The 22,254-nt window shown below is 43.6% G+C and overlaps 1 protein-coding gene across 1 annotated transcript in view; it reads left to right on the forward strand.

The window, feature by feature from the left end:
- csmd2 (CUB and Sushi multiple domains 2) overlaps positions 1-22,254 on the forward strand; it is a 1,866,499-nt gene that overhangs the window by 1,638,143 nt on the left and 206,102 nt on the right. The window contains exons 40-41 of the mRNA XM_078237109.1: positions 350-466; positions 11,770-11,979. Coding sequence (XP_078093235.1) covers positions 350-466; positions 11,770-11,979 — 327 coding nt within the window. The remainder of the gene's footprint in view (positions 1-349; positions 467-11,769; positions 11,980-22,254) is intronic.

Consider the following 22,254-nt stretch of genomic DNA (forward strand, 5'->3'; position numbering starts at 1 on the left):
TTCTTAATTCCAAATACTGTTTTGTTTATTGAATTTAAATTCCACCAGCTGTCGTGGTGGCATTCGAAACCTGGGTCCCCAGAACATTAGCTGAATTTCTGGATTAATAGTCAAGCGATAATCCCAGTAGGCCATCACGACCCCACATCACCCAATCCAAACTCAGGCATTCTTCCGGTTTGGTATTTTGGTCCCCAAATTTGGCCCTTGCGCCCATTTTAAGTTGGTGAAAGTGGCGCACCGAGATGCAGTTTTTGCCCCTCCTTTTCTCTCAACTGTGCATTAAACAAGCATATCTCTCATTTTAATTCTTGATTTTTATAAACATATGTTTTAATTTTTATTCAAGCACAATGTGGAGGGACTTCCACAGATACCAATGATGTGATCCTGAGCCCGGGTTTTCCAGGAAACTATCCCAGTTACATGGACTGCATTTGGAGGATTTCATTAGAGGTTGGATCTGGTAAGTGACTTGGTGAGACGGGTGGAAAAGTGCTTTGAATTTGCAGCTACAGTTTGCTTTAAGTGAGCAGTGCTGGCTCCGCATAAAGTTATAAAAACAGAAAATGCTGGAAAATCTCAGTATGTCTGACAGCATCTGTGGAGAGAGAATAGAGCTAATACTTCATGCCTAATTCTGACTCAAGACATTGGCTCTGTTCTCTCTCCACAGATGCTGTCAGACCTGCTGAGATTTTCCAGCACTTTCTGTTTTTGTTCCAGATTCCAGCATCCACAGTATTTTGCTTTTATCTTGGATAAAGCTATATGTTTTTGTGAATTTCAGCAAACATGAGTCATCATGCCTCGTGGCATTTCAAGCTTCCATTCAGTAAGTGAGCCAAAGATTTTAAAAAGAAGACAATTTGCTTTGTTACCTTGATGCAGTCGGTACAAGAGTTGGCTTTCTTTCCTGAGTGATGGGTTCAAAGCAAACAAATTAAGCACAAAGTGCCTGTAGATGTAAGAGTTCGGCTGATCACAAAGCCAATTCACGAAATTGTCAACAAATCAATCGCTCAATAGTTCGCATGTCAACACAGACACAAAAGTGACTCACTCTTTATTGTGCAGGAATATATTTATATCGTAATATCGTCACATATGAGTTAGGTAAATTCAATGACTATTCACTGAAGACAATGCAAAGGTTTGGACAGTAGGAATGTCAAAAACATTTAATGCCAGAAATATTTTACCGCACAAAGAATCAGTACCATGGAGAGAGACCTTTGCATTATTGATGGATTGTGATGGCTAACTGGCCATAAATGCAATAAAAGTTCAAAGATCAAGAGACGCAATCAAATGCTTTACAGAAATGCAGGGTTTCCCCCAATCCTTGTAGGACCATGAGATTGTTGTGGAACAAGAATCATTCGGATCCACATCTGGGAGTTTGTAATTAATTCCCCCCGAAGAGTTCAGGGAAGTATTTTTATAAAAGTGTTTCCAGTCGCTTGCTCTTCTTAGAATGTTACATTACCACAAAGATAGCTGTGGAAACATGGCAAATAACAATCCAGCCTGAGGCTGAATCGGAAGTGGCGCTGATGGCGTTGCAAAATCCATTGCATGTTTTGATATTTTATGGAGCTGACATTTATACCTGACCCTCCCTCGGGTTATTTTGTGATGCCACGGTAGGTAGGCAGAGATGGTAGGCATTTTGTTGATTAAACTAGCTGTGAGCATTCGTCACTGCAGCTTCACCTCAGGCTCCAAGAGTCACTGTCGATGTGCGGGCACATTTGTGATGGATCATACAATGCGTGCATGTCTCTGCATGCCCAGTGATGCTCTGAGTTCAGTCAAAGATAGACTGCCACTTCTGGTGAGTGCTTACTCACATCAACATGTTTGCACAAACAACAATAGCATATGTATAAAGTCAGGTCAGCAGAAAACGTCAGGCTCAAAGGTTCTAATGTAAATTTAATGTCTTTTCTTATTTTCTACTTATTATAATGAGAAGTTGCACCAATTATACACAATAATTAAGCACTTTTCCATATATGGCCATTTGAAATGGTATTCCTAATTTAATTTGTATAAAAAGGATTTTCCCATTTCTAGTGGTTCGGCCTGTGCAGAAATACCAACATACATTACAACAGCACGGTGGCAGAATGCTTCACAGCGCCAGAGGCCGGGTTCACTGTCTGTGTGGAGTTTGCACATTCTCTCCGTGTCTGTGTGGATTTCCTCCCACAGTTCAAAGATGTGCAGGTTAGGTGGATTGGCCATGCGACATGGCCCCTCAGTGTCAGGGGGATTAGTGGGGTAAACATGTGAGGTTGCAGGGATAGGGCCTGGGTGGGAATGTTGTCAGTGCAGGCTCGATGGGCCAAATGGCCTCCTTCTGCAATGAAGAATTGTATGATTCTATGATATATACCAAAATTTCCATCCCTCAATGGTTCTCGCAATTCAAGCTTAAAAACCCTATTTGTTCTCTCCATAGCCACCTCAAAGTGGTTATGCAATTCTGTCAATTAATCAGTGCTTGTCCTTGGATCTCTTTTTTGACCTGGTACCTAACATGATATAAACATTCTGAGTTTCCAAACCTTAATTGTATGGGCATCTGCCGTACCTGGACTTATTATCTAATTTGATATGCAACTCATTGATTTTCTCTGAATTAATCACCCCAAACACATTCACACATCATGCACAAATGATTATGTCCCAGGATACTGAAAATTAATTCAGCTAAATGTTCCTAGCTGCATTCTCTTCCTTTTCTTTGGAACCTTGTTAGCATTTTAAATGTGCCTTACATTAATTTGGATGCCACTATTTTGAGTGTGGCATGCCTGCTAGATGGTGTAGTGATGTAAATTCTGTTGCACAGAAATTTCTGTTAGATAAAGAAAACCCAAATGAGAATAATGGAACTTCCAGATGGCACGATATAAAGTTTATTTATTATTAACAAGTCGGCTTACATTCACACTGCAATGAAGTTAATGTGAAAATCCCCCAGTCGCCACACTCCGGCACCTGTTTGGATACACTGAGGGAGAATTTAGCATGGCCAATTCATCTAACCTGCACATCTTTGGACTGTGGGAGCACCTGGAGGAAACCCACGCAGACACGGGGAGAATGTGCAAACTCCACACAGACATTGACCTAAGCCGGGAATTGAACCCGGGTCCCTGGCACTGTGAGGCTGCAGTGCTAACCATTGTGCCACTGTGCCACCCTGGTATTCCTGGAATGGATAGAAATAACCATATCTTGAATGATTCTATGTTTCTATAGTTCTTGGAATTAAAGTAATCAAGAGATATGGGGGAAGGCAGAATTAGGATATTGAATTCGATGATCAGCCATGATCAAAATGAATGGCGGAGCAGCCCGGAAGGGCAAAATGGCCATACCTATTCTATTTTTTATGTTTCTTTGATTGGAAATTAAATTTCAGTTGAGTGCCCCAATGAATTGGCCACATAGATAAACAGGCTTCAGATCTTCTCTTTGTTCGAAAGGTAAATTTCTATTGTAGTCTGAACTTACAAATTGATCTTCACTGTGTATGTTCTGGGATGGTGTGTGACATGTTAATAACATCTATAAGATTATTCCTACATATTAACCACTCCCTCTACAAATGGATCTCCTCTCTGTCCTCTTGTGCCAGTGATAGCATTCTACTTCTAAGATTGTCTGGCCAAGTCTCACTCTGTCACTCGAGCACAATAGTCAGGATGAAATATCAGTGCAATTCAAAGGAAGTGCTTGACTGACAGAGGTGCCATTCTTGGGGTGGATGTAAGAGACCTCTAGGCACCACTCAAAGAGAAACAGATTTCTCCTGGTCAATATTCATCGCTCAACCGACATTGTCTGAAACATTGTTCAGCTGGGTGTTTCGCTTATGGTATTGGTGGAATGTTACAGTGCATGGTGACTATTGCATTCACCTACAGAACAACAGTGAATCCATTTAATACATAATTGATGGAATTGAATCTCCTTAGTTCCTCCGGAGAACAGGATGTCTTCTCTTAGACAAATGTAAGTGCACTCTGATTTGTGGAATGTCTATTAACAGAAGGGTTTTGATCAGTGGTGAATGGGATCAAAGGTTATGGGGGGAAAGCAGGATTAGGCTATTGAGTTGGATGATCGTAATGAATGGCAGAGCAGGCTCAAAGGCCCAAATGGCCTCCTCCTGCTCCTATCTTCAGTGTAAAAGCACATTGGTTCAGGTAACTGAATCTTATGGCAAATTCAGATTTATGAGATTGGTGGGAATTTTTCTTCTGGATAGATGGACAATTTTACCTCTGATAAAATAAACTAATGTTTCCATCCCAGATATTTTCCAATCAGCAGGTGAGCTGTCCGTCCGATTGACTTGGTTGCAGAACCACTTGAACTCCCTTGTATGTCCAGTGCTTGTAATGATAAACTGGCATATAGTCTCAGTGGTACATCATTTTTAAAAATTTGTTCATGGGATGTTGGCATTGCTGGCTAGGCTGGCATTCATTGCCAATCCCTAATTGCCCTTGCAAAGGTGGTGGTGAGCTGCCTCTTGAACTGCTGCAGTCCATGTGGCATAGGTTACACCCACAGTGCTGTTAGAAAAAGAGTTCCAATATTTTGATCCAGTGACAATGGTGAAATGGCGAGATATTTCCAAGTCAGGATGGTGCATGGCTTGAAGGGGAACTTGCAGGTGATGGTTTTCCCATGTGTCTGCTGCCCGTGTCCTGCTAGATGGTAGAGATTTTGGTTTGAAAGATGAGGTCTTGGTGAGTTCCTGCAGTGCAGCTTGTACATAATGCATCCTACTGCCACTATGCATCAGTGGTGGAGGGAGTGAACTTTTGTGGATAGGGTGCCAATCAAGCAGGCTGCTTTGTCCCAGATAGTGTCAAGCTTTTTGAGTGTTGTTGGAGCTGCACTCATCCAGACAAGGGGAATGTATTCCATTACAATCCTGAATGTGCCTTGTCGATGCTGAACAGGCTTTGGGGAGTCAGGAGGTGAGTTACTGGCTGCAGAATTCTGAGCATCTGATGTGCTCTTATACCCACAGTATTTATATTCCTTATTCTTTGATAGCCAATCAGTTATCCAAAGTCCTTATCTGATCAGATCAACAGCATTTTAATTTTCTGCTCATCAGATTCAGCTGTTTAACACTTGACACTGATGGCACAGTGGTTAGCACTGCTGCCTCATAGAACCAGGGACCCGGGTTTGATTCCCCGCTTGGATCACTGTCTGTGCGGAGTCTGCATGTTGTCCCCATCTGTAATGGGTTTCCTCTAGGTGCTCCGGTTTCCTCCAACAGTCCGAAAAGTGTGCTGGTTAGGTACATTGGCCATGCTAAATTCTCCCTCAGTGTACCTGAACAGGCGCTCGAGTGCGGCAACTCAGGGATTTTCACGGTAACTTCATTGCAGTGTTAATGCAAGCCTACTTTTGACACCAATAAAATAAACTTTCAAACTTAAACACTGACAAATTAATAGAACGATAGCTGGGCAGTGATAAATAATGAGCTTAAAATATTTTATTTTATAATAAACAGTAATAGTAAGCTATTGTAAAATTTGGTTTCCTTGTTGAAGTTATTGATTTCGCTGCAGAGTTTCTTGTCCTGATTCCAGCTGGCTTCGACAACAGATTCTTGTTTTAATTAAAATTCAGATACGGAGCAATGTTAAGGTTATAATTCCTTCTCCCTGAAAAAAGAATGACTGTTGAAGCTGTGTGACACTTAACCTGAAAACATAAGTAAGAGCACTAAAGCTTTAAGATTTCCATGAGAACACAACTGGAAATGGTCAAATGGGAGTGCAGCAAAGTGAATTGCAAGGCAAAAGCATTAGTTTGGCTCCAGAGTCCTGGAATCAATGGCATCTGGGCTATAGACTGTAATATTCAGGTACTTAGCACTTGAGGTTGAGAGATCTGTGGCAGGATTGGGAGGCAACCACTTTTGTAACTAATATCTTGCCATATTTGAAATTCTGACTGACTTCTCTTCAGTGAATTTAATGAACCGGGGGGTAAAATTGTGTACATGTCAATTTTGAAAAAAAAAGATCAGATTTTTCAAATCAAAAATTTGAAAATTAATTTCCCATGAAATGTAATCTTTTTGTTGCCACATTTGATGAAAGTGGAGAACCCTGGGTTTGAGAAGGGGATAGGCTAGGACAAAATACCCATCCTTGAATTCTATTCAACCCAATTCAAATTTTTATTGCCCATTCAGAAATGCATTGTGGGTACATTGCTCACTCATTAAAAATCACACGTAAATGAATAATTAACAACGAAGAAGAGAAATTACGTGGTTGCCAGAGTAACCAAAGCAGTCACACATTTCACAGTCATCTTCACGAAGGCAGTGATATCTCACAGAAGAATAAATGATGAAAAACGTGAAGAAAGTAAACTGAAATGATAGCTTTATTTAAATTTGTGGCACATGGGCGTCGCTGGCTGACCAGCATTTGTTACCCATCCCTCGTTGCCCTTGAACTGACTGACTTGCTCAGCCATTTCAGAGTGCAGTTGAAAGTCAACCACATTGCTGTGGCTCTGGAGTCACATGTCAGCCAGACCAGGTAAGGATGGCAGATTTCCTTCCCTGAAGGACATTAGTGAACCAGACGGGTTTTTCTGATTATCGACAATGGTTTCATGGTCATCGGCAGATCCTTAATTCCAGATATTTTTTGTTGAATTCAAATTCCACCATCTGCAGTGGCAGAATTCGAACCTGGGCCCACAGAACATGAGCTGAGTTTCTGGATTTATAGTCTAGTGATAATACCACTAGGCCATCACCTTCCCGCTGTCTCGATCACAGCATTAAACTTACAGCAGGTCAGCATTTCAAACGTACAGCACCTCAATATTTTAAGCATAGAACAGATCCACATTTTAAACATGGGCCAGGTCCACACTGTCAAATATACACCAGCTCCACACCATTAGACATGCATTAGATTCACTGCATTTAACATACAGCAGGCCCCCATTTTGAAGGTACAGCAGTTTTGCACCATTCAGTGCTGAAGTTTCAGATTCACCCAGCAGAGACGTTCCTATCCCACGTCCCTCCAGAAGGTAAGCGGCCAACGCAGCCCACTCCCAGTCACACCAGCTCCACAACTCTGAACTCGCATCCAACTCACAACACTGAATGTACAACAGGTCCACCTTGCGCTCATGTTGCACTGCTGTTCAGAAGCAAAGAACAGTCCCTAAAGGCAGACTCCAGCCATGACCACCCCCGCACCATCACCCTTCAACTCCAAAGAAACCAACAAGAGAAGAGTTACAACCATCAGGTCTCCTCCCATGATGTAGCTGAAAGATGCTGTCCTGGCGGAGAGCAACAATTGTCCATCGCACAGCGATGGCTGAATCTCCAATCTTGAGAGGATGACTTGTTTGTCTCAGGGATGGATGATTCATAGACACAAGCGGTGTCTCTCCAACAAAGTTTTGATTGCAAGTCTTTCCACACAAAATGAATGACAAATTTGGAACTCTCTTGCTGCCCCACAAAAATAAAAACTTGATGCTACGGCATTTAGTACATTCACTGCATAGAAACACTACCGTGCAGAAGGAGGCCATTCGGCCCATTGACCAACAACAATCCCATCTTGGCCCTATCCCCGTAACCCTATATATTTACCCTGCTAATCCCTCTAAGCTATGCATCCCAGGACACTAAGGGGCAATTTAGCATGCCCAATTCACCTATCCTGCACATCTTTGGACTGAGAGAGGAAACCGGAGCACCCGGAGGAAACCATGCAGACACAGGGAGAACGCACAAACTCCACACAGTGACCCAAGCCGAGAATCGAACCCAGGTTGCTGGAGCTGTGAGGCAGCAGTGCTAACCACTGTGCCGGAGGCACAGACTCAAAAGGAAACAGATAGATTTTGGTCAGAATCAAGGATTAAAGAGCAAAGGCAGGAACGGTGTTGAGGTGTATAGCAGCCTTGATCTAAATGAAAGATGGAGCATACCCGAGGGGCCGAGTGGCCAACTCCTGTTCCTCACACTGCCTGGAACACGATTCTGATCCCCACCGTCTCTCTATTCAACTGATGTCCAGACAAAGATCTAGACTTGCCCTCAGGCTACAGTGTCTCTGGCTTCTCTTTCTCTCTCACACTTTGTTGTCTTCTCTTGTCTGTAAACCGGCTGAACAATGTATCATTTGATATTTTACAGGGTGAAAGAAAACTCCGCATATTCAAACATAAAAATTCAAATGCCATGTGTCGACTCTCTAATGACAATTGCTGGAGCTAGTGTAGGAGCAGCTAGTAAAGAGAAGCAAGATGTTTTTAGCAGCAACAATGAGGCATTAAACAGCCTTTAGAGAAGTGTATTTGACAAAGCTTCTTTTGTCGAGAAAAGGAATAGTGCCACACATTGTATTCATTGCAACTTCACAGGCAATGCAATGATGTGTTTTGATATAATTTATGGTATTCAGCCCTGTGTTTGTGAACAATGAGGGAAGGTTTACCAAACAGCCTTTCACAGAGATGGATGCCTCTTCAGCCTGCAGTAAGATACCTAATTTTCATCAAAGGGAGGTCCTTGGCAGCGATTCTTCTCCTGACTTGTCACTGATTCTCAAAGGCACGCTGAGTGGTGTCAAGAATTATCTTTCTACAAAGCCACGTTTAAAACGTTCTATTTGTTCAAATGTCCCTCCTGCTGTGTCCTAGTTATTGATCTGGTTCAACAGAATGAAACATCATCAGCCCTCCTCAGAGGCGGTATATTAAAAAATTATCTTTAAGATAAATCTTTCCAGCTTTCTCCCTTGTGCTTTTTTGGGGTATAATTCCAACTGAACCAACACCTTCATGATTATTATTGATGCATGTACGTCAGAACTCTCCACAGGTTATTCTACTACAGAGAGGAATACAGTTTAGCCCAGTCCCATTTTGCAATGTCCTAACTATATCAGGGGTTGTGGGTTCAAAACAGAAAGAAAAAGAAGGGGTTTGCACACGCAAATTCAAAATAACAACAGATTTATTGAATGATCTTTCATCTGTACAGAATAGAAAATGAAACTAAAACAGGAGCCTGTGAAACACCCCAATGACAACACCATGAAATCATGTGACCACCTCTTAAAACAGTCATGCAACCACTTAAATATATAACCTTTTTTTTAACCTAATAATTACACAGTCGGCCACTGAGATGAATATTTTAATTGGAGGGAGCAATTGTAGTTGTGGTTTTAGTTATTATTTGCTCTGTTGAGAAAATCCCAGTTAAAAGAATGTCACAAGGTTCGACTAAGCCGCAAATGAAGGGAATAATTACAAGGCTATAAACATTCAAATTAGGAGCAGGAGTAAGCCATTCAGTCCTTTGAGCCTGTTCTGCCTTTCAATGAATTCATGAGTGATCTTATTGTGGCCTCAGCTCCATTTTCCTTCCTATCCCCCAATCAAATCAAGAGATTCAGGTAGCATGAATCAGGATAGCAAGGCCAAACTGTTTTACAAGCAGCATTTTAATATCATACCTTGACAGGTTATCAGGTAAAATAGAATTTCATTTGCAGGCTTTCTTATATTTTGATATGCTCACTTACTGTCCTGGTAGAAGTGGCCTCTAAGGTCAATGTGCACTTGGTGAATCAGCTGACCAAAATAAAGCTACGATCTAGCCATTGCACATTCATGAAGAAATAATCTGTAAGAGATCACTGCGATGCTCCATACTCTGTTTATATTATGTGCTTCATATATTGAGTAATATGAATTTGCGTTCTTTAGATCACTTCATGGTGGCACAGTGGTTAGCACTGCTGCCTCACAGTGCCAGGGACCCGGGTTCGAATCCTGGCTTGGGTCACTGTGTTCCCCATGTCTGCGTGGGTTTCCTTCAGGTTTCCTGGTTTCCTCCCACAGTCCAAAAGATGTGCTGGTTAGGTGAATTGGCCATGCTAAATTCTCCCTCAGTGTACCCAAATAGGCGCCGGCATGTGGCAACTAGGGATTTTCACAGTAACGTTATTGCAAGCCCATTTGTAACACTGATAAATAAACTTTTAAACTTCATGAATCTATTGTTCCCAGCTAAGAGATAGACTGAGATCTATCTATAATTCATCGCAGAAAGAGGTGTTTGCGTGAACTGTTGAGAGTGCAGAAATCCACTGGGTAGATTTGAGTTTTGGTTGCAGAATAATGATCCATTTACGTGAATTTCATGCCGGATTCCTCTTCACGCAAAGAGCCAATAAAGTGTTCTCTTTCCATCTCTATAATCCAGTTTACTTCTAGTCCAAACTCTTTGCAATAACTATAAATATATTCAGGGAGATCCAATCGGGGCCCTGTCCACCATGTTCTGAGTAGACCCATGCTTCACAAGGGAGTCATTTTCCAAGTTTGTGCTATAGGCAGGGAGCCTGGCCCTCCCACAGCCTTGTCCTCTGCAAAAGTCTGGCATGTTATCCATGAGACAAGGGCAAAGTTGCTGGAACTCTGAACTAAAAACAAAATGAACATCTGATGGAAGGTCATCGACCTGAAACATTCAGGTGGGTTTTATTCTCACTCTCCCGCCCCCACACATGCCTGCTCCAGCCTCTCCGAAACTTTACAGGAGGCGGGAGACCTCACCCCATTGTCAACATCCCCCTGGCCTTTTGAACCGGCTTCTCACCCTCCACCTCACTGAGGTCCCCAATCCTGTTCTTCTAGACTTCCTCAGTGTGCTGGAACTGCTGTTACCATTTTTCTTGGCTAATAACACGAGGACTACAATGTTGCCAGCCATCCAATTGACCATGACTCTCTAAGACAGGACTTCCTGTACCGAGATAGGAGTGGAAGTCTCCCCTTAAAGCTGCTCTCAGCGGCAAATTGCTACAAGGAAGCCATCAGGATTGTGGCTGGGCTCTCCCCTGACATCTTAACCAGAGGGGCAGGGACCACAATGCCCCATAAAATCCAGCCCCTTGAACTCTGATTTTCTCTCCACAGATGCTGCCAGACCTGTTGTGTATTTCGAGCACTTTCTGTTTTCATTTCATGCTGTTGTCTGATTCTTTAAAATGTACATTCCGTGCGGAATCTTCCGGCTCCTTGTCCCAGTGAAGTACAGCACCTTGTCAATGTGATGGCCAATGGTGCGGTTCACAGCCACTGCCAGGGTTGCTGTCCTGAGGGTGGGATTGAAACTGATTATTGGGGGCTCTCCTGTGTTTTACTTGATCTTGGAATCATTGATTGGGGGCGACATGACAGTACAGTGGTGCCTCACAGTGCCAGGGACCCAGTTTCGATTCCTGGCTTGGGTCACTGTCTGTGCGGAGTCTGCACGTTCTCCCCATGTCTGCGTGGGTTTTCTTCGGGTGCGCCGGTCTCCTTCCACAGTCCGAAAGACGTGCTGGTTAGGTGCATTGGCTGTGCTAAATTCTCCTTCAGTGTACCCGAACAGGCACCGGAGTGTGGCGACGAGGGGATTTTCACAGTAACTTCACTGCAGTGTGAATGTAAGCCTACTTGTGACATTAAATTTAACTTAAACTTGATGCTGGTACTGGGTGCAGGAAAGTAGAAAACGTTCACTCTTGGCCTTCCTCACTTAATGAATACAATTATCATTAAAAATACGTCAAACGTAATGCACCTTTGTTTGCAAGGAGGGCATTTGAATAGTTATAATAGGACCTTGTAAAGCTGCAGCAGAAACTGACAGTTTTTATTCTGTGTTGTTTTTAGGTGCATACATTGAATTTCTGAACTTTTCCACTGAACCTAACCATGATTTCATTGAAATTCGGAACGGGCCACATGACACCAGTTCGGTGATTGGCAGGTTCAGTGGGGCGGAACTTCCACCTCCTCTGATGTCAACCTCTCATGAGACAACCATATACTTTCACAGTGATCACTCAGAAAACAAGCCAGGCTTCAGACTTACATACCAAGGTAAGCAGTCGGAAGAAAATATTAGGTGAGTACATTGTTGAAATACTGGAGTGTCACATCTGAGAATAGAAGACCCGAGTTTGACTGGATGTACTTTTTAATTCCTAACCAATGATTGTGGCAATGGGGAGGGGGATTCGGAATACCAGCAATGATTTTTGGCACAGGGGGTAGGGGGAGAACCTCCAATACCTCCATGGGGGGGAGATTTGTTTTGATCAGGACACCCCATAAAAATGGCACATTGATCCAATGGAGTTTGTCCTGCTGGCTCTGTACTGGAAATTGGAGTACTCTCTGTGCTGCCTCACTGCTCTAGGGATCTGGATTTGATTATGGCCTTGGGTGACTGTCTGTGTGGAGTTTGCATGGTCTCTCCCCATGTCTGCGTGGGTTTCCTCCGGATGCACCATTTTCCTTCCACAGTCCAAAGATGTGGAGGTTAGGTGGATTGGCCATGTGTCAGGGGATTAGCAGGTTAAATGTGCAGGGTTATGGGAATCGGGTCTGGGTGCGATTGTGGGCGGTGCAGACTTGATGGGCTGAATGGCCTCCTTCTGTATTGTAGGGATACTATGATTAGCCGTGCTAAATTGCCCCTTCGTGTCCAAAGATTTGTAGGTTAGGTGGATTAAACATGGTGAATGCATGGGGTTATGGGGGTAGGGAGGGTCTGGTTGGTTTGCACCGTAGGGATTTTATAGTTATAAGACTAAGAGGCTTGAAATCTGTCAGAGCCTGCCACTTGGAGAAACTTTGGTAAGAATCACCTCCCCACCCCACCCCCAACCACCCCATGCCCCACCCGGTACCGTGAGACTAGCATTTGGTCAGAAAAGTGGCTGCAATTATATGAAAAACGCCGGTACCGTGAGACTAGCATTTGGTCAGAAAAGTGGCTGCAATTATATGAAAAACGCTGAGAACAAAGACTTTGGCCGGAACCTTCCAGCAGGATTTTCCAGTCATGCTGAAAGCGAAACCCCGGCACAGTGACGATGGTGGGACCAGAACATCCAATGGCTGGCCAATGGCGGGCCTCCTCTGCCATCACCAAACACACTATGGGCAGCTGTTGGGGGAGGGGAGGGTTGGGGGTGGGGAGATCCGGCCCTTTATTGATTTTTGAAACCATCAGTTTTTAACACCTCGTCGGAAAAAAATCCCACTGCTCAATGACAGATGTCCTCCATGAGTGTGAAGATGGCTGAGAGGCTGATTTGGGATGTGCAGACTTTGTGGCATGTGGGGCATCTGTTGCCATGGTCATGTCTTATCAGCCTGGGTTGTGGCCTGTTCTTTTTGCCACTCTCATCTTTATCTTTTCATTTTGTTGTCATTGGATCTCAAAATGGGAAATAATTGTTTGATAACTAACAATTGTAAAACAGTAATCCAGTCAATGTGTTTGTAATGATATAAAATATGAGACCCATTTATATTTGCTGTTTCAATTTGATTAAACTGGTATATCAGTTTATACGCACCTTACTGCTTGAATTCCACATTTATTTTAAATGCCAATATTTCCTGGTAAGTTCCGCATTTGGCAATTAATGACATTTCCGCTGGAGGGGCAGTAATGATTATGGCATGATTACAGCAGTTTTATTGAGAGATCGCTTGTACTTGGTTACTGGGTAATCCTTCATCCACTGTCTATTTTATAACACTCACCAGAAAACGTTTCTCATTCTTCAGACCCACTGCAAGTGAGATCTCAATTTTTCAATAAGTACACAGGATATCTGCAGTCATCAGGAGGGGAATGGTGGCAACATATTGAGGTGATAGGAAGCAAGATATCTCATTAACGTCAGTTAATTCAACTGAGCCAGGGACTTCATAATGTAACCTTCATAGTCAGTCTTGGTGGGCACAAATAGGATAGCCAATGCACAATGTGAATGGGGAATAGCTGTCATATTGACTGTCACACACAAGTTTTCGAACACAATTTTGTTTTGCTTGTGAGCTGAATTCTAATGTACGAGAGGCACTGCTGACTGATTTATGAACTTCACTAGACAGGGAGTCTGGGGAAAGTATATATGTGCGTTTGGATTGCTTTTATTGTTATATAATAAACTACAGTACAAGCTTAGCCTCACAGGGACTGTTCTTATATCAGTTAAAATATCTGAGGATTGACCTAAAATAGCAACAATCTTAACCCTTTTCGTGCCTGGTGGCTGCCCTGATTCTGCATTCATTGACTGACAAATGACTTTTTCAAGGGAGAAATAGATTAACTGGCAATCATATAATGTTAGAAATGTATTTTTACAGTTGAGTCAAAAGAAATCCTGAACCAGCAAGTCCACCATCAGATTTTGTTTCCCCCTGAAAAAATGCAGGTAGGGCTGGAGTTTTCCTTGGCAAAAGGCTGAAAGAGCTTGTCACATTCTGCGTACAACATAACCTGCCAACATTCTGGTGATATGGGAAAAATAAGGACAGGGACTCCAAGCTAGTGGCAAATGGCACGGTGGTTAGCACTGCTGCTTCACAGCACCAGAGACACGGGTTCGATTCCCAGCTTGCATCATTGTCTGTGCGGAGTCTGCACGTTTTCCCGTGTCCACGTGGGTTTCCTCTGGGTGCTCCCATTTCCTTCCACAGTCTGAAAGACGTGCTAGTTAGGTGCATTGGCCATGTTAAACTTTCCCTCAGTGTAACTGAACAGGCGCCGGAGTGTGGAGACTCGGGGATTTTCACAGTAATTTCATTGCAGTGTTAATATAAGCCTACTTGTGACACTAATAAATAAACTTTTAAAAAAACTTTCACTTTAAAATTTGAGAGAAGGAATTTAGTTTTGTGCACACTTTGAGTCTCATAAGTTGTTCTTTAAATCACGACTAGACTTCTGTGTATCAAGATGGAAAGGAACAGTCTTTAAAAAATAAAGCTTGTCAGTAGGCTCACTAGGTCACAACTCATTGCTCGTTCACTGAGTGATGGAGGATTCTGGAGCCAGTCTTTCCTTAACATTGACTCACTCACAAAACCCAGTGAACATAGGCACAATTTTTTTTTCTTCCCCACACAAATGGAAACCGGTTCTCATATATACTTAAGAATAATGCCCTAACCCTTCCCCATTTATTAATAGCTGCCCTCACTTCCAACTACAGCATAGACTTCATTGTGACAGGATTGCAACATTAACATACCAGGTAATTGAATGCTGAAATGATCAGGGTACAGTGTTGAGCTATTCAGCTAAAATCTGGCCGAGAAAATGGAGTACTCTCTGTGAGATATCAGTTAAGGATGGGATTAGGCTGAGTTCTGGAACTATCCACAGTGTGGAAATTTACCAACATTCATCCTGTGGTCTTGAAGAAACACTTGGCAAAACGCTTAAGGACCACTGGGGCTCATGGGACTATGGGGCGGCACGGTGACACAGGGGTTAGCACTGCTGCCTCACAGTGTCAGGGACCCAGGTTCAATTCCGGCCTCGGGTGACTGTCTATGTGGAGTTCGCACGTTCTCCCCATGTTTGCATGGGGTCCCCCCCCCCCGTCCTCCCGTCCCCGTCCCCTCCGTCCTCCCGTCCCCCTCCCGTCGTCCCCCCCCCCCCCCCCCCCCCCCCCTCCCTGGGTGGTCTGGTATCCTCCCACAGCCCAAAGATGAGGGAGTTAGGTGGACTACCTGTGCGACATTGCCCCTTAATGTCAAGGGGATTAGCATCTGTAAATATGTGGGGTTATGGGGTTAGAGCCTGGGTGTTGTCGGAGCAGAATCAATGGGCCGAATGGCCATCTTCTGTACTGCAGGGATTCTATGATTCAATAATTATATGATTCTATGATTCCCAACTTGAGTCAATGGCTTCAGCAACAGAGCAGTAATGAGAGAAAGCAAAAGTTATTGGAACTTTGTACAATTGTTTGAATAACCCCCCAACATAACTTGAAGCAGGCGTCAGAGTGTGGCAACGAGGGGATTTTCACAATAACTTCACTGAAGTGTTAATATAAGCCGATTTGTGACACAAATAAAATAAATTTAAACTTTAAACTTTAACCCTTGAACCTTAGTGTAAATAAAGGGAATAGTTCACTCTAATGCTAAAGACATCAGAGTAGGAATCAGTGGGAGGAGGGGACCAGAAAACGATGAAAGGCTAACTTTGATGCATACTGAAGGTAGAAAGAGATGCAAGGAGTGGGTGAGATGTTTTTTCCTGTTATCTTTCTGTCTGTGTGAGAGAGAGTTAAAAGGGAACAGAGAAATACAGAACAAGATGCTGCAATCTGGGCTCATTAGAAAAAGCTTTATTTTTCCCGCAATTCAATTGGAATCATAGAATCCCTACAGTGCAGAAGGAGGCCATTCAGCCCATCGAGTCTGCACCGACCACAATCCCACCCAGGCGCTAACCGCATAACCTAGCATTCACCCTAGCTCATCCCCCTGACATTAAGGGGCAATTTAACATGGCCAATCCACGTCATCCGCACATCTTTGGAATGTGGGAGGAAACCGGAGTACCCGGAAGAAACCCACGCAGACACGGGGAGAATTTGCAAACTCCACACAGATAGTGAACCGAGGCTGGAATCGGACCCAGGTCTCTGTCACCGTGAGGCAGCAGGTGCAAACCACTGTGCCACCAAAGAACCACGATAAGCCAGTTAAGAATTTTATTTCTCCCCCAGCATCAGATAATTTTATGTTGTTTCCATCTTTGTGTGCTGCGCTGCAAAGCTGCAGATGCAGCTGGTGTTAATGTTGGATGGTGGCACATTTAGTGCAATGCTGACCGTGATACTGGAAAGCAAAACCGTGCTTAATATATGCTGCAAGGCAGTGAAGCTGTTGAAGGCGATTACATGTTCTTGAATTCAGATGGTCTCCCTAAATGCCTCTGGCTATGTTCCCTTGTTTCTATCTTTGCATAACATCAATCATCAACCTTCAGTTATTCCCCGCAGACCAACAGAAGGGAAAATTAGAAGAGTAAATTAATTTTTGAGGTGCAAAGCTCACCCCACCGCCTCCCCCCTCACCCTTGAGATATACAGGGGAGAACACGGCAGTGACCCTTGGGAGAAGAGATAGACAATTCCTGTGCCCTTTTGATGAGCTAGTCTGAGTATTTTTTTTTCTCATTAAAGAATCTTTCCTGGTAGGAGTGGGTTCTGATGTATATATATTTATATAAATATGTATGATCTTCCAGAACAAGCTTCATAAGAGCTGTCTGAGCCAGGCATCATTTTTGCATTTTTTTTGTGTGCACACTGTAGTAAATTGGACAACTCATAGTGGATGAATAGTATGCACACTTGCACCATTTACCCACAGGACTGCTCTTTTACCAATCTAAATTAATAAGCCCTTAAGAAATAAGAGCAAGAATGAGCTACGTGGTCCTTTTGTGTCTGTTTCACTGTTCATTAAGATCATAGCTCACCTTCTACTGCACTTTCCCATGCTATTTCCATATTCCATAATGCCCTTTATCATAAAAACCTGTCGCTCTTTTTCTTCAATGTTCTCAATGACTAAGAATCCACAACTCTCTGAGACAGATAATTCCATGGATTCATAACCCTTTGATTCTCCTGTTCTCAGTCCTAAATAGTTGACCACTTATTCTGAGACAGGGTGGACTCATGAGGCCTGGACACGTATCAGCCTTTTGAAATGCCCACCCAACTCAGTTACGGATTTGCCCCGGACGTTTGTCCTTTCAGACAAGGGTCCTGATGCATTCTGCAAGCCAAGGTGGAATGTGGAAGACATGTGGGTGGGGAAACAGGCTGATTGGAAGACCTTATCTGTTTTTTGGGGACATCAGTTCAGCTTCCAAATTGATTAACCTCTCCTCTCAACCTCACATCCATTCCTGTCTCACCCCATGTCCCTCAGATCTGTCATGCAACTCTTTGCTCCCTCAAATTCCCACCACCCATCTACCCCCTCCATGACCCCAATAAATCCACCATAGCTGCTCACCTAATATCCACTATGTACAATCCTCAGCAGCCATGCAAAGCAATAAGTTTTTTAAAAATTCAATTTAAAGTTCATTTATTAGTGTCGCAAATAAGCTTGCATTGACACTGCAATGAAGTTACTGTGAAAATCCCCTAGTCGCCACACTCTGATGCCTGTTCGGGTACGCTGAGGGAGAATTTAGCATGGCCAATGTACCTTATCAGCACGTCGTTTGGACTGTGGGAGGAAACCAGGGCACCCAGAGGAAACCTGCGCAGACACAAGAGAACATGCCGACTCCGCACAGACAGTAACCCAAGCTGGGAATCGAACCCAGGGTCCCTGGCACCATGAGGCAATATTGCTAACAACTGTGCCATCGTGCCATTCAGTTGTAAAAAAGTCAGTGCATATCTAATAAAACTCTGATTCAAACACACAATTGATTCTGCAGCACAAAACTTCTCCATTGAAAATAGTTAACTCTTTAAGCAGCCATTAGCTATGTAAATAAACAGCCATGGGCTCTGAAACCACATCAGATACAGAGTATATTGTGATAACTTCGTAAAAGTGTCATTCATTCCTCTGAATAGTTGTTTCAAAATCCTGCATTTCTGGAACTCAGCCAAGCATTCATAAGGGCCACAAATATCAAAGCATTAGCTTTCCAACTCCAGAGGCTGAAATTGAAAGAGCAGATGGTGTATTCTGCATTTTAAAGCAGCTTGCCCATCAATCAATAGAGGGGAGCAGGTGCTTGGATTTCTTTTTTGACCTTTCAAAAGCAGGGGATGCTTTTTTTCAGTCAGAGTTGTACGTTCATTTAAATATAAGTAGCAAACATGGTGAGGAGGGTTTTTCAACAGACTCTTCTACCCTTTTCAATGCAATGTCGAGTATTTTCCTCTTGTTTCAGTAGAACATGATTCATGCTTTGATCACTTTTCCTTTATGTAAGCCTCCTTGTGACTCGAATAAATAAACTTAAAATTAATTAATAAACTTAAACTTATTAATTAGATGCATTGCTCATGCTAAATTCTCCCTCAGTGTACCTGAACAGGCGCCGTAATGGCAGCTCAGGGATTTTCACAGTAACTTCATTGCCATGTTACTGTAAGCTTACTTGTGACAACAATAAATAACCTTTAAACTTTGTACTGCTTGGGCACCTGACAAGCCAGTGGCAAGCCTTCCCCTTGGAATGGCATGGTTGCACAGTGGTGAACACTGCTGCCTCACAGCGCCAGGGACCCTGGTTCAATTCCCGGCTTGGGTCACTGTTTGCACATTCTCCCCATATCTGCGTGGGTTTCCTCCAGGTTCTCCGGCTTCCTTCCACAGTCTGAAAGATGCACTGGTTAAGTGCATTGGCCATGCTAAATTTTCCCTCAGCATACCCGAACAGGCGCTGGAGTGTAGTTAGTCGGGGATTTTCACAGTAACTTCATTGCAGTTTTAATTCTTTCAGCCACACATTCATCTGGCCTATCGTTCTTTCCTATACTCAGTAGCACACGGCACCGGAAATAATCCTAAAATGACAACCTTCGAAGCCTGCTCTTTAATCTGCTGCCTAACTCTCTAAATTCCTGTTGCAAGACCTCATCCTTTTTTCCACCCATGTTGTTTGTACCGACCATTGGCTGTTTCCCCTCCCCCTTCAAAATCTCCTGCAGCAACTCTCAGACATCCCTGACACTGGCACCAAGGAGGCAACATACCATTCAAGAGCCTCGATTGCGGCCACAGAAACATCTGTCAGCCCTCCATATAATGGGTCCTTCTTTCAAATGTACATATAGCCACAGAGCCTGATCGAGAGACCCAGCAAGGAGAAGGACAGGGTCTCACTGCAAGGCAACCCCCTGCCCTGGCTGCCAACTCCCCTCCCAATGCCTCACCCGCGATACCCCTTCCACCATCGCTGACTTCTACCAGGGATCCAGCAATGATTCTCGGCCTCGCCACCCCCTCGCCAGTGGCATTACTGTTCAGTAAAGCAGATAGCATCTGACTCCCCAGCCCCTCTTGAGTGGCCCCCAAGTTTAAGTTTTTTAAAGTTTATTTATTAGTGCCACAAGTAGGCTTACGTTAACACTGCAGTGACGTTACTGTGAAAGTCCCCCAGTCGTCACACTCTGGCAACTGTTTGGGTACACTGAGGGAGAATTTAGCATGGCCAATGCACTTAACCAGCACCTCTTTTGGGCTGTGGGAGGAAACTGGAGCACCCGTCGGAAACCCATGCAGACACGGGGAGGATGTGCAATCTCCGCACAGGCACTGACCCAAGCTGGGAATCGAACCCGGGTCCCTGGCGCTGTGAGGCCACTGTGCCACTGTGCTGTTCCAAGGGGAAGGCCTGCCGCTGGCCTGCCAGGTGCCCCAGGATTACAAGATGTAACAGGCCTTCTCAAAAGAGACAACAGATGGCTCTTGCTGGCTCTTCAGCTGGCAGCTAAGACCTCCAACGCCTCCACAAGATTCTGCCCTCGCCACTTCAGTCACTTGCTTATCCGAGCATGCATGAGGAAAATTGCTACTGTTCATACATTTTCCCAAAATGCATCAATACATATTAACGAAAGGATGCCGCATTTCTGTTCTTCAATGTAAACTGACTTTCCAATAAACAAGTTAATAGGTAAGCCCATTATGTCAGCAGATAAATCAGGAAATTAGAGACACATGTCAATGGTTTTAGATTTTTGGATCACTGGGGCAGTTTTTGGGGGAGGTGGGACCCATACAAGCTTGATGGGTTGCACCTGAACTGGAGTGGGTCCAGTTCATTGTTGGGGAGGTTTGTTTGTACTGTTGGGGAGGTTTTAAACTAATTTGGCAGGGAAATGGGACACGCAATAGACGTATAGTTGGGAGCAACATGCAGTCAGATATAGAAGGAAAACTAGGTCAGTCCAGCAAGCAGAGAAGACATGGCCATGATAAGGGAGGATTGGAAGGCTATAACTTGCATCTACTTTAATGCAAGGAGACTATCTGGTAAGGCAGATGAACTTAGAGCGTTAATCAGCATGTGGAAATTTGATATTGTTGCCATTATTGAGACCTGATTGAAAGAAGGGCAGGACTAGCAACTCAACATTTCAGGGTATGGAAGTTTCAGGCATAAGAGAAGAGGGCACATTGCATTCTTGATAAAATAGACCATCACTGCAGAAATGAGGGAGCATGTCTTAGAAGGCTCTTCAAATGCGGCCATATGGGTGGAGCTTAGAAATAAAAAAGGGGTGATCACTTTGCTGGAATTACATTACAGACCTCCCAAATTCAGGGAAGATAATGGAGCAGATATGTAGGCAAATCACAAAGAGGCATGAGGGGAATAGGGTTATAGAACCCGGAGATTTCAATTTTGCCAATATTAATTGGAATCACTTTTGTGTGACAGGATTAGACTGGGGTGAAAATTTTAAAGCGCACTGAGGCCAGCTTTTTGTGCCAGTACGTAGATAGTCCTCCTTGGGATGGGGCAGTGTTAGACCTCATCCTCGGGAATTAAGCTGGACAATTGGGGCTAGTGTCAGTGGATGAGCATTTTTGGGATAATGATCATAACTCTCTAAGATTCAGAGTCATTATGGCAAGGGATAAGGATAGTCCAGTCATCAAGTGTCTGAATTAGAAGAAGGCCGATTTCTATATCATTAGACAGAATCTGGTAAATGTGGACTGGGAACAACTACTTGCAGGAAAATGGAAAGTGGGACATTTAACAGTGAAATCGTGAAAGTTCAGAGCTAACATGTTCCTCGAAGAGTGAAAAGCAAGGACAGCAAGTCCGGGGAACCCTGGATGTCAAAGATTATTGAGGATTTGATAAAGAAAAAAAGGAAGCATATGGTGGACGTAGCACACTAAAAACAGCGGAGGGCCTTCAGGATTATAAAGAGTGTAGCAGGGCGCTTAAGATAGAAATTAGGAGGACAAAGGGGGCCATGAAATATCATTGGCAGATAAAAGTAAGGAAAACATCCAGGCATTTATAAGTATATTAGGAGCAAGAGGATGATCAGGAAAAGAATGAGGCCCATTTGATACTATCGGGGTAATCTGTGCATGGAGCTAGAGGATGTGGGTGAGATCTTAAATGAATATTTCTCATCCGAATTCATAAAGGAGAAAGACATTGTAGCTGGAGATTTCATTTGGGACGATGAAGTTCTGGAGCATGTTAAGTTGAATAAGGAGCAGGTATTAGATGTTTTAGTGGGCATAAAGGTGCATAAATCCCCAGGATTGATGAGATCTATGCAATGGGAAGCTTGAGAAGAGATTGCAGGAGCCCTGATG

Source organism: Mustelus asterias, chromosome 21 (assembly GCF_964213995.1).
Source record: "Mustelus asterias chromosome 21, sMusAst1.hap1.1, whole genome shotgun sequence".
Lineage (NCBI taxonomy): Eukaryota > Metazoa > Chordata > Chondrichthyes > Carcharhiniformes > Triakidae > Mustelus > Mustelus asterias.